The following is a 12,922-nucleotide window of genomic DNA, read 5'->3' as shown; positions in this document are numbered from 1 at the left end:
CCCTCTGCAGCTTTCCCTATTTATTGGTTCCACCTTCAAAATACAGCAGAATCTGACCACTCTCCACTGCTTTTACTGCTATCACCCGGTCACAGCTACCAAGATATACTGTCTAGGTACTGCAACAGTCTCCAACCTCAACAATTTCCTGTTTTCTCCCTTTGACCCTCAAGAATTTATACCGGCCCCTTCCTCTCCAACCCAGTGGGGACCAAGGTCCAGTGCAGAGAGTCTCTCCTCCTGGGGGAAATGGGTGTGGCCAAAAAGAGTCTGCCCCCTCACCCACACATTCCTAGGGAACCTGGTGCTCAACAGTTCCTAGACTACCTGATTTCTGGGTCCGGGGAGTTTCAAACATAGTAGAGCAGCTCCCCGATGGGATCTTCTCAAAGTCAGCCCCTGACACAAGGGTTTAAAAAAAAAACCAAAAAAACAAATCTTTTTTTTTTTTTTTAAGATTTTATTTATTTGACAGACAGAGATTACAAGTAGGTAGAGAGGCAGGCAGAGAGAGAGGAGGAAGTAGGCTCCCTGCTGGGCAGAAAGCCCGATGCGGGGCTCCATTCAGGGCTAGATCCCAGGACCCTGGGATCATGAGCTGAGCCGAAGGCAGAGGCTTTAACCCAATGAGCCACCCAGGTGCCCCAAATCTTTTTTTTTAAGTAGGCTCCACATCTAAGATGGGTCTTGAACTCAAAGCACCTGAAATTAAATTAAGAGAGTCTTGTGCTCTACTGAGTCAGCCAGGGACCTGTCCCTGACGTGCCCCCCTGCCCCACAATAATCTATTCTTAAGAGCATCCAGACAGATCCTTTAAATAAAGTACCATCACGTCCCTCCACTGCTGAAAACCTCGTCAAAGGGGTGCTTGGATGACTCCGTTGGTTAAGTACTCAATTCTTTCTTTCTTTAAGATTTTTTTATTTATTTGACAGAGACATGGTGAGAGAGGGAACACAAGCAGGGGGAATGGGAGAGGGAGAAGCAGGTTTCCCGATGAGCAGGGAGCCAGATGCAGGGCTCGATCCCAGTGACCCCAGGGGAAGGCAGATGCTTAACAACTGAGCCACCCAGGCGCGCCTAAGTATCCAATTCTTGATTTGGGCTCAGGTATTGATCTCAGGATTGTGAGATCCAGCCCCATATCAGCTCCGTTGCTGTGCGTGGAATTTTCTTGAGATTCTCTCTTCCCTCTACTTCTGCCCCTACCTGCTCCTGCATAGGTATGCACACTTTCTAAATAAATAAAATATTTAAAACAAAATCAAAACAAAACCCTGCAAAAGCTCCCCATTTCACTCTGAATAAAAACCCAAGTTTTGGCAAGAACTTACAACATCTGCTCCCCATTTCCTTATGGGCATCATCTCATTTTCTACTCTTCTCCCCTAAGTCCAGCCACATTGGTCTTCTCCCTGCTCTTTGAGCATGCCAAGCATGCTCACCTCTTTCCCTTGGCCTCCCTCTGCCTTCAATGCTTCCCTCAGATTCCCTATGACTAACATCACCGAGGGTAACTCCAGCACCCCCTTCAAGTCTATGCTCAAAAGTCATCTTCTGGGGAACCTGGGTGGCTCAGTGGGTTAAGGCCTCTGTCTTCGGCTCGGGTCATGATCTCAGGGTTCTGGGATCGAGCCCCGCATTGGACTCTCTGCTCAGCGGGGAGCCTGCTTCCTCCTCTCTCTCTGCCTGCTTCTCTGCCTACTTGTGATCTGTCAAATAAATAAATAAAATCTTAAAAAAAAAAAAAGTCATCTTCTTGGGGTGCCTGGGTGGCTCGGTGGGTTAAAGTCTCTGCCTTTGGCTCAGGTCATGATCCCAGGGTCCTGGGTTTGAGCCCCGCATCGGGCTCTCTGCTCAGCAGGGAGCCTGCTTCCTCCTCTCTCTCTGCCTGCCTCTCTGCCTAATTGTGATCTCTCTCTGTCAAATAAAAGAAATAAAATCTTAAAAAAAAAAAAAGTCATCTTCTCAAAAAGGCCAAACCTTTCTACTCTATTTAAAATCGCAATCTAGGGGTGACTGGGTGGCTCAGTGGGTAAAAGCCTCTGCCTTCAGCTCAGGTCATGATCCCAGGGTCCTGGGATGGAGCCCTGCCTAGGGCTCTCTGCTCAGCAGGGAGCTTGCTTCCCCACCCCCACCCCTCTCTGCCTGCCTCTCTGCCTACCTGTGATCTCTGTCTGTCAAATAAATAAATAAAATATTTTAATAAATAAATAAATAAAGAGTAAACTCGAAGGATAAGATCTGCATCCCCTTCACCTTAGTACCCTTAATTCCCTGTACACAGGTTAGACACATAATAAATTACCTGTGTATGCACAATGAATAAATAGTACAGAGAACGGTGCCTGGCATATAAAAATGTTTGGAAGATGAATGAATAGAAAATGACAAGTAACATAACAGAGGTACAAAAAAGGGAAAATACTATGTTAGGACTTCGTTATCTGGAAGAGCTCCCTTTCAGCAGCAACAGCAGCAACGACTGAAGTGGGAGAGGAGGAGGTTGAGAATGGATGAGAAGGAAAGAAAGCTGAAGAAGAGAAGACACAGTAAACTGTGAGCTTTTAAAGTTTTTAACTGTGATCCATAATCAGTAACACTTTTTATTGACATGACTAAGAATACATAATACCTACCTATACACACACTCACAAATACAAATCTATCCTTTATATATGAAACAATATTGACAATCTGCAATGCCCCCTAATATTTTCTACCTTATTCCACTATAAATAAAACAACGAAATTCTGACTGCTACCTTCTAACTCAATTTCACAATCCACAAAATTGATTTCATGACTCACCAATGAATCTTGACATGCAGTTTGAAAAACACTACAGAAGCACTTTTTCACTTTCACCTTTTGCCCCACTGCAAAGAATATCATTCTCTAGAAAATCTTAAAGGAACTGTGTTTGCTACAGAAACATAAGGGAAAATGAAGAAGCAGTAAAACATGGTTCAGATCCCACAGTGGGCCAGGGAAGAAAGGAATCTCGGTCAAATAGCATTTGAAAGGAATTTTTAAAAACTGATCCTTGGAGCCCTTAGAAGAAGAATAGTAACTACAAAGGTGGCTGCAACGGCTAAATTCTCCTGAAAGTTACATTAACAATATGCCCCCATGTTCCATACATTCTCACCCACAGCCTCCCTGTTCCCCCCATCCCCTGGCATCAATACCTTGGGTCGTTGGCCCTTTCGCTTCTGCTGGGAGTGGTAAAATCCCTTCACCCGGCAGACAGCAGAGGCAAACAAAGATAAGATAACCCTCAAATATCCCCAAGCTAGAACTCTGGGTTAGTTTTACATTGTTGTCTGTAGCAATTCAGTTCAAGAGTACCCCAGAGCTATATAATACTTTGCAAAAATGCTGGATTAAATGTGTTTTCATGACCAACTCTTACCAACCTCATCATCCATTAGCTGAAAAGGCTAAAGAAGTATCCACAGTGCCCTGCACAATGTCTCCACATAATAACTGTCCAATAGGTATTTGTCGAGCAATAAAGGAATAAACAAAATAATTCCAGAAGGAAGAATAGGAATAAAAAATATAAAGGTCCTTTAGACAATAAAGAAACATGTTAAAAGACATGATGGGGAGAAACAGGAAAATCCAGAATGTTGGAAACTCTATAAATGACCTGGTTTTTCAAGAAATCAGCGGCAAGGAAAAAAAATTACAACTGTTAATGACTATAAGTGAAAAACATATCACACAAATATAATGTGTGAAACTTTTTTATATCCTGATTTGAATAAACCAACCGCGGAGAAAGTATTTGAGACATATGGATAGAGCTGGAGAGTATAATGCTAAGCAAAATAAAGTCAGAGAAAGACAAACAGCATATGATCTCACTCATATATGGAATTTAAGAAACAAAACAAATTTGACAGAGAATGAGAGTGAGAGCACAAGCAAGAGGAGTGGCAGAGGGAGAAGGGGAGGCAGAGGCAGACTCTCTGCTGATTTCCATCCCATGACCCAGATATTACCACCCAAGACAAAGGTAGACGCTTAACAGACTGAGCCAAGAAGGCGCCCAAGAAGCAGACTCTTAAGTAGAGAGAACAATCTAACAGTTACTAAAGGGGAAGTGGTTGGAGGCATAGGTGAAAGGCATTAAGTGTACACTTATCCTGATGAGCACTGAGTAACGTAGAGAATTGTTTAGTCACTGCATTGTACACCTGAAATTAATATAGCAATGAATGTTAACTATACTGGAATTAAAACAAAAAATAAAAAAGGCAGGTAGTTGTTTATAAATTTAAAATCCAGAAGCACTTCTATACCCTAGCACCAAAGAGAAAATATAATTTTTTTAAAAAATACCATCTAGTATTGTGGCTGCCCCAACATGAGACTTATTAGAATACTTTCCCTTAAAATCTTCCCATGCTTGTATAAGCCCTTCAGAATTCAATTACTTCCATATTTCGCCCTCTCCCAACCTCTAAGTTTTAAAAAGAGAGTTCAGGAGTGCCTGGGTGTTGCAGCTGGTTGAGTGTATGATTCTTGATTTGGGGTCAGGTCATGATCTCAGGGTCATGAGATCAAGCCCCAAGTCTCTCTCTCTCCCTCTCCCTCAGCCCTGCAACTGCCCCTGCCCCACACTCATGCCCCTAGCGTGCTAACTCTCCCTTTCTCTCAAAAAATAAAAAAAAGAAAAAAGAAAAAAAAGTTTGTTTCCCACCTCAACCTACCTACCCAAGATGTATCTCAAAGTGTCAAGGACAATAAATGAGACTCCGATCTGGATTTTTTTTTTTAATACATACCTGTTTTTGGCCATAATGCATTCACTGCAATTTCACCCTTAAATTCTTCTGCCATTCCAAGCACACACATAGACATACCATACTTAGCAATGGTATAAGCTGAAAGAAACCATAAAGAAAAGTGCTTAATTAAGAAACAACTCTGTGAGTATAAATAACCACTTTCTATGGCTACACTGCTAGTAAAACAAGAACAAAAAGTTGCAGATTTGTTTAACCTAGTCAATTAAAACAGAACTTCTTTCAGCTTTGCCCTGTGGCTTTCTAATTACCTGTCTAAATTTTAGTGAATTATGTACAAAGAAGAACTATCTGATGTAACTATTTTAAAGGAGGCACCTCTACATAAATCTTGTAATTTAATGCATACTCACCTCAAATTATTTGTTTGCTGTGAAAGGAAAAGTACTCCATAGTTTCAAACCAACTTTATTGAAGAATAAGTTCTATATAATAAAACACACCCACTGAGATGTGAGGGAGCTTTCTGGAACAATGGAAATCTGTATCTGGATTTGGGTATTGGTTATACAGGTGTATACATTTGTCAAAACTCTAAACTGAACCATTAAGATCTGTGCATTTTATTGAATGTAAATTATACTTCAGTGGTTTAAGTTACAGGTAAAAGTTTAAGAATCTAGTTTCGAAAGTACTATTGATTCTGCACAGAAAAGTTAATGTTGAATGCTATGTAAAAATTGTGACTATATCACAAAAACACTGATATAATGCAAAACAAATTAACCAAACAAACCAGCCCCTCAACCTACCACCTACCACAGTGCTGTTTGAACCACATGGGATTTAGGTTCAGCGGTGGGCTGAGATTGAGGATATGAGCAATTTTACTCTTTTTCAAGTAAGGAATACAAGCTTTAGATCTGAAAGCAAAAGAAAACACATCAAGTTAATAGATTTCTAACAACCTCCCCACTTCTCAAAATTATTATATTTATTTTTGAAGATTTCATTTATTTGAGAGAACATACACAAAAGTAGAGGGGCCAGAGGGAGAGGGAGAGAAAGAATCTCAAGCAGACTCCCGGCTGAGCACAGAGCCTGATGCAGGGGCTCAGCCTCCCAAGCCTGAGATCATGACCTGAGCCAAAATCAAGAGTTGGATGCTTAACCAACTGAGCCACCCAGGCATCCCTAAGATTGTATTTTAAAGTACTTCTACAAAGCAACTAAACCTGGTCAGCAATCTGTAGGCTACTTTTGTTTGTTTGTGTTTACTTTCCTAAAATGAAGGTAGGAAAAGCAGTAATTTTCACTTTTTTGAAACTTTACTTAATAGCCTGAAAAAATGATCTGCTTGATGAAAATAAATCCTTGGCACATTAGCCTTAACACCAACTGAAGCTGTCCTCAACTACATCCTTCCAATTCTCCTCCCACCAACACACACACACACACACACACACACACACGTGTGTGTGCGCACGTGTGCATAGTTTTCAGCAAGTTAATGTCCTTGCCAGCCAGCACGGGCAGTACTATGGTAAAGAACATGGTGCTCGGGTCAGACAGAGTGGGGTTCAAATCCTTCTTCTTCCCCTTCATCAAGTGATCTCAGGCAAAATATATTCTAATTCTGTTTTCTCATTTGTTTAAGTGTTGGTAATACCTACCATCTAGGACTGACCAAGGGATTGAGATGATAAATATTAAATACTTAGAACAGTACATATGTTAAACATGAAATAAACAACTGCTATTATTGGTATAATGTATACTGATTTATTTCATCTTAGTAGGTGTGGTATTCCTACTATGCTGGAACTGTAATTTAATAACACAACTCCCAATACATTCCCAAATTTAGTTTGCACCAATATGCAATGCAGTATACCTTCGAGATGAATATTTAGTTTTTATATTTTTTTAAAAACTATTCAAAATGGTAGGTAATTTATTTTTTTAAACTTAGGTTCAACATTTTTAATTTATTAATGATTAAGCTACACTGTGTTATTAAGCTGTAACATTGTGTAGCTTAAAATTATATAGCTTTTAGTTTTATTTCACATTCAGTAATTTCTAAGACTTTGAACTAGTTGATTCTTGTTTTTTTTTATTAACTAATGTACAACATTCTTATTACCATTTGCAATGTCTTTTCAGGTCTAGAAACCAAATATAATCAATATCACTAAAAGGTTTTATACATATTGTTTTTCCTTTCCAAAAGTGCTTCACTTTCATGGTAATGAGCTGGGGAGGGGAAAACACTATTACAGCTGATATTCATTAAACGAATGAAGCTAAAATCTCCACAGGAAAAACCAAATCTATTCCAGGCAATAAGACCATGACTACATTTTACATCCAAGGAAAGAGCTCATTTCAATTACATTATAAACATGAACTTCTCCTTTGATCTTTTAGACAAAACCTTTCCATCTGCACTTTGCCTGACTGGACCTCACCATTACTAATCCTAAATCAGCTGCATTTTTATGAGCAACATGCTCAATCTTATGTATTAAAGATAATTAGCACCACACTTAGATACTAATATCTTCAGCTTAATAGTTAAGCTTACTGAAAACCTACTGCATGCTAGGCACTGCACTTATTACCCTTCCATGAATTATTTTCCTTAATTAGGCTCACAAGCTCAATAGGCATTTAAGTAAATGAATAAAGTGAGCTGGGTGTAGGGGAAAAATATTAACTGTTCAGAAATGCAACTGAACTTTATTATTCAATTTCTATAAGCATTTAACATGATACAAACACCTATAACACTGGAGATTATATATTTAAAACTTAAAAATGCAAATTAAAGGTTTGCCTTCTATCTCATCTCTGCCACAGGGCCCTGGGTGCCAGGGATCAGGAAAGAGCTCTAGATCCTCACTGAAACCTCCAAACAGGTCAGCTCTTTGGCCCTTGCCCCCACTCTCTCCCAGATGATGCTTCTCAGGCTTGCCTGAGAAAATAATCTACACTTTCCTTCCATGAATAAATAAGTGTCACTAAATAAAAAAATTAAAATTAAAATGGAAATGTTTCATTATCAATTTTCACTTTCATAACTTGTAATTTTCACAGAGGGCCAAAAACCCGACAGCTTGTCCTTGATCCAAAGAGCAACATCAGGTCTTTTCATTTGGCATTGCAATATGCCTTTAACTGGGAAAAATATTTAGTATTATTTAAAAAATAGCTGTTCCAGGGGCCCCTAGCTGGCTCGGTCAGTAGAACATGCGACTCTTGATCTCAGGGTCGTGAGATGAAGTCCCACATTCAGCATGGAACCTACTTTTAAAAAATAAAATAAATAAAACAAAATAAAGTAACAGCTGTCCCTAAATGCAGGAACTTTTAACAATGAATAGAATCTTTTAAAAAAGGCTTTTTATTTTAGAGTATCTCTTCCTGAGACATTTGTAGATCTGCTATTCCAATGTACTCATATTTAGTTTTTAGTACATTAGTGCTCTATGGCTCATATGTTCCATCAGTAGTTCTCCAACTACACACGTAGTATTCATTGAGAAATGTACCTGAACAAAGTTAGTTCACTTTCTCACAGTTTGAAAATCAGGGGTTTTTTTGCTTTGTTTTGAACTGAACCTTCAAATCTGTAACTGCAGGAATGTAGTTTAAGCCATCAGTTTCATTTTTGGAAAATGATCCTGGTATAGGAAAGGGGCCAGGTTGTCCTTGCCAAATGGGTTTTCCAAAGACGTAATTTCACAAGGAATGAGCAATGAGAATCAGATTTGTGTTTAGTTAGTCATAATGTCAACTGATAAAGCTAAGTCTTTGATCCAATCTTTGTATGGAAATTGAGTTGAGAATTCTCTCAGGGGTGGCAAAAAACAGCTCATTTCTTTTAAATTAAAACCCAAATCTTGGGGCACCTGGATGGGTTACTCAGTTAAGTGTCTGCCTTCAGCTCAGGCCCCACTTCAGGATCCCTGATCAGTGGGGAGTCTGCTTCTCCCTCTCCCCCTGCTCATGCTCTCTCTCTCCCTCTCTGTCTCTCTCATACACACATACACACACACACTCACTCACTCTCTCAAATAAATAAAATCTTCTAAAAAAAACAAACAAAATCTCTTCAACAATACAATACAGCCACATAATCTTGTTACATAGCAGAGGATCATATTTCTAGTCCACATTAGTAAAGCAGTTAATTGTGGTTCAAACCATGGAAGTGTGTTTAGTTCTTAAAATTTGTAACACAGTCCATTTTTAACTTTTTAAAGCAAGAGCAATTCCCAATGAGCAATACGATGACCAAAATTATTTTCTGCATCTCTGTGAACCATTTCTACATTAGTTTAAAGTTTAAAGCTAACACTGACCATTCATGACAGCTCAAAGTTAACACTGACCATCGCAACAGCACTGTCTACAATTATGGTTACTACGATTTTGACAAATCTATATTAAATTTCCTAAGATGTCTCTCAATGCTTAACAAGTCATTTCCATGCTCGTGTCATGGGTACCAGTCTAAAAGTTTTTTTTTTTTTTTAAGATTTTTATTTATTTATTTGACAGACAGAGATCACAAGTAGGCAGAAAGGCAGGCAGAGAGAGAGAGAGGAGGAAGCAGGCTCCCCGCTGAGCAGAGAGCCCGATGCGGGGCTCGATCCCAGGACCCTGAGATCATGGCCTGAGCGGAAGGCAGAGGCTTTAACCCACTGAGACACCCATGTGCCCCTAAAAGTTTTTTTTTTTTAATCATGTCAAAATTCTCCTGACACCTTAGGTAAATAAAACTTGGTCAGTAGAAGGTTTATATCCGTGGCTTCATCATCTACAATCGAAACCGTCACGAATGATTTAACTTCTCACAAATCATGTCCTTTTAAGCCTTAATTCAACATGCTGAGAAACAGTATTCCCGCTTAGGTTTGTATTTTTAAATGCTTGTTTAAATGAATGTTTGTATTTAATCAAAATTCTTTCACGAAGTTACCATCTGTAAAAGGTTTTGAGGCCCAGATAATTTCTTCATGTAACACATGACTGCATCACAGAGCAGCGCTGCTGGTTTTATTTGAAAATAAACACAAATCCTATTGAAGTGTTAGCCCTTTTTCTATATAAGTTTTGCACCACAATCTTTTCTGTATGTTTACCATAGTTCTTACTATGGTTGGATTCACTGTGATCTCCATTCAATAGAGATAGACTTTACATACTGAATTTATAGAAATATGCCCCACATCTACAAAGAAGTAAGCTCTCACTCATTTGACTTGAACATATGGCGCTCTTGGCATATGTCTCATCTTCCCACTTCAGACGAGACACATGGGTATGAAAAATATTTTACTTCCCTCTTTGAGAAAAACAGCAGGGCGAGCACACAAGATAAAAATGGTAACTTTTTAGCCTGTCCTCAGTTTTAGGTCTCTAGGAGTCACACTGCAACATAACAAAAGGCTAAAGTCTCTAATGAGCCAGTCCACACCAGCCACTCTGCTGTAGTGCCTAACTATTGCCATGTGGGTATGCTGTGGCCAGACTTTCCAATGCTTCAAGAAAAGCTAGAAATCTGGAATTTTGTGTAAATCTGATCTTTTTCATATGCACAGCTAATAAAATTCTGAGCTAATAAAGGTGCTAATAAAAACAAATTGTTTTACTCTGTCAGGGCCCAGTTTTGCAGACCCAACAAAATATATCTCTAAGAGACAAGTCCCAGATTAACAACAAATTTTACATTTAACCCTCACAACCAATCCTGTGACATACTTCATTGTCCCCATTTCACAAATGAGGAAAAAGAATCTGCAAGAAGTTAAGTTACTTGAAAAAAGTCATGAGATAGCACATACTTAAAGGAGTCTAACTCCAAAGCCCAAGGTCTTAATCAGTCCTAACCCATTTTATGTATAACTGTAAGGCAAGGTACATGTAAGATACATGCGGGAACAAACAAGTTCTATGCTGATCTTTCCTTACGTCCACATGAGAAAATGATAGAACCTGAGGGTCAACAGATAAAAAATGGACAAACAAGAGTGGATTGTCTGACTGATTCAGAACAGATCACAACTACATCTGGTTTCATTCTGTATCCTGTATTCAACCTGATATGACCCAAGATAGCCTTAACCCTCTGTTACATTAAAATGTGATTAATAGGGGCGCCTGGGTGGCTCAGTGGGTTAAGCCTCTGCCTTCAGCTCAGGTCATGATCTCAGTGTCCTGGGATCGAGTCCCGCATCGGGCTCTCTGCTCGGCGGGGAGCCTGCTTCCCCCCTCTCTCTCTGCCTGCCAATCTGCCTACTTGTGATCTCTCTCTCTCTCTCTCTGTCAAATAAATAACTAAAATCTTTTTAAAAAACGTGATTCATAGACAATTAAACTAATATAACAATTATGTTAACTATACTGGAATTAAAATTTAAAACTTAATAAAAATAGAAAAAAATGCGGTTCATAATGAGCTTCCTATGATTTACATAACTATAACCAGCGTTTTTCAGAGAAAGCAAAGACTACTACTGATGTGAATACTCAGAAGAGTTGGCATGCATTCATGCAAATGTTTGAAAACATTTGAACTATACTTCAGACTTTATTAGATTCACAGAGAAAGGAGCTCTGAATAAAACTATTTAAAATACCATTTACTGGCTTGAGCACTTTAAAGCCTTTAAAACAACTGACTAGGTTTTAAACTGTATTGCTAATCTGGTTCAAGTCTGTTCACAACAAGTTCTCTGAAAACACACTGCAAGATTCTCCCCGACCACTGTAACTTACGTCAGAAAGGTGCCTCTGGTGTTGACATTCATCATCAAATCCACTCTCTTTGTAGGTGTTTCCAATGTGCTGGTCAAACTAATAGCACTGGCATTATTCACCAAAACATCAATTCCTGTTTTCAAATAACCAACTTCCCATTAATGGAATTTTAACTTTATAACAAAAAGAAATAAAAACATTCATTCTATATAGTTGAATCCTAAGTTGGTTCACAAATACTTCTTTTAGATAATATGACTGACAATATAACAATGCAAGCAAGATTTGATAGCTGTGGTGAAACACCCAAATGATTTTCACTGGCACAATGGAGAAAGCCAATCTCCAGAGCTCCACCTGAAACCACAAGGAGGCTTAGTCCTCAGTGGTTGTAGCTTCTATTCCTATTTTGTTCTCTTACCTCCTGGTCTTCCCTCCTTATCTCCAAGAACCTTAGGTTAATTTCCTAAAAGTTTTCCCTTCTCTCTAGCATCTTTCCAAGGCCCTCCCCCCTTCCAAGCTCACTAGTCTCCCTTACTTTAATAAAAGAGGTCCTTCCTGGTCTTGGGAGGAAAAGAGAAAACACCTAGAGTGAATTTTCAATTCATCAAAGTATATCAAGTATATCAAGTTTGTTTTAGTAATTCATACACAAAATTAATCTAGAATAATGATTATTTATGCATATTCTGTTGGTCCCTCATTATGTAACATAATCTTGTTTAGAAGTTTAATTATAAGTTTTAGTTACAAGTTTAGTTAAATAATGTTAAATGAAAATAGTAAAATATGAAAGTATCTTAAAACACTTCTCTGTTTCTCCATGATTCATACTTCTTTTTAAAGGGCACTTAATATTCAGTTAAATAGAAATATCACAACTTCTATTGTGGGCTTAGACTGTTGCAATAAACATTTTCTGTTGTCCTCTTTACCAAGTCCCTCTCTCACAATACATGCATAATGTATTTTAGTCCTAAGCACCCTTTCTTCATATATGGTATTATAAAATCTTGATCACATACTCATTCCTCAATTTCCATATTCTTCTGTATAAACTCTGTGTTGCTAATGTTTTTCCTTTTTTCTTTTTTTTTTTTAAGGTTTTATTTATTTATTTAAAAGATTTTATTTATTTATTTGACAGAGAGAGACATAGCGAGAGAGGGAACACGAGCAGGGCAAGTGGTAGAGGGAGAAGCAGGTCTCCTGCTGAGCAGGTAGCCCTATGGAGGGCTCAATCCCTGGATCTTGGGACCATGACCTGAGCTGAAGGCAGACACTTAACGACTGAGCCACCCTGGCGCCCTGCTAATGTTTTCTTAAAATGTGTCCTTAGGACTAACTTTGGACTCAACAACATTACATCTTATAACTCCATTATAACAAATCTCAA

General features: G+C 38.7%; 1 protein-coding gene across 2 annotated transcripts in view; it reads right to left on the bottom strand.

Annotated features, from left to right (window-relative positions):
* The window catches only part of HSDL2 (hydroxysteroid dehydrogenase like 2), a 57,848-nt gene that overhangs the window by 30,740 nt on the left and 14,186 nt on the right, over nucleotides 1–12,922 (bottom strand). For both annotated transcript variants that reach the window (XM_032865610.1, XM_032865612.1), the window contains 3 exons: nucleotides 11,545–11,659; nucleotides 5,578–5,681; nucleotides 4,798–4,896 (listed from right to left, as the gene is read on the bottom strand). In XM_032865610.1, coding sequence (XP_032721501.1) covers nucleotides 4,798–4,896; nucleotides 5,578–5,681; nucleotides 11,545–11,659 — 318 coding nt within the window. The remainder of the gene's footprint in view (nucleotides 1–4,797; nucleotides 4,897–5,577; nucleotides 5,682–11,544; nucleotides 11,660–12,922) is intronic.

This window comes from Lontra canadensis, unplaced genomic scaffold, assembly GCF_010015895.1.
Source record: "Lontra canadensis isolate GAN:19392208 unplaced genomic scaffold, GSC_riverotter_1.0 scaffold30, whole genome shotgun sequence".
In the NCBI taxonomy this organism is placed as follows: Eukaryota; Metazoa; Chordata; class Mammalia; order Carnivora; family Mustelidae; genus Lontra; species Lontra canadensis.
This window is presented reverse-complemented; position numbering and strand designations above follow the sequence as displayed.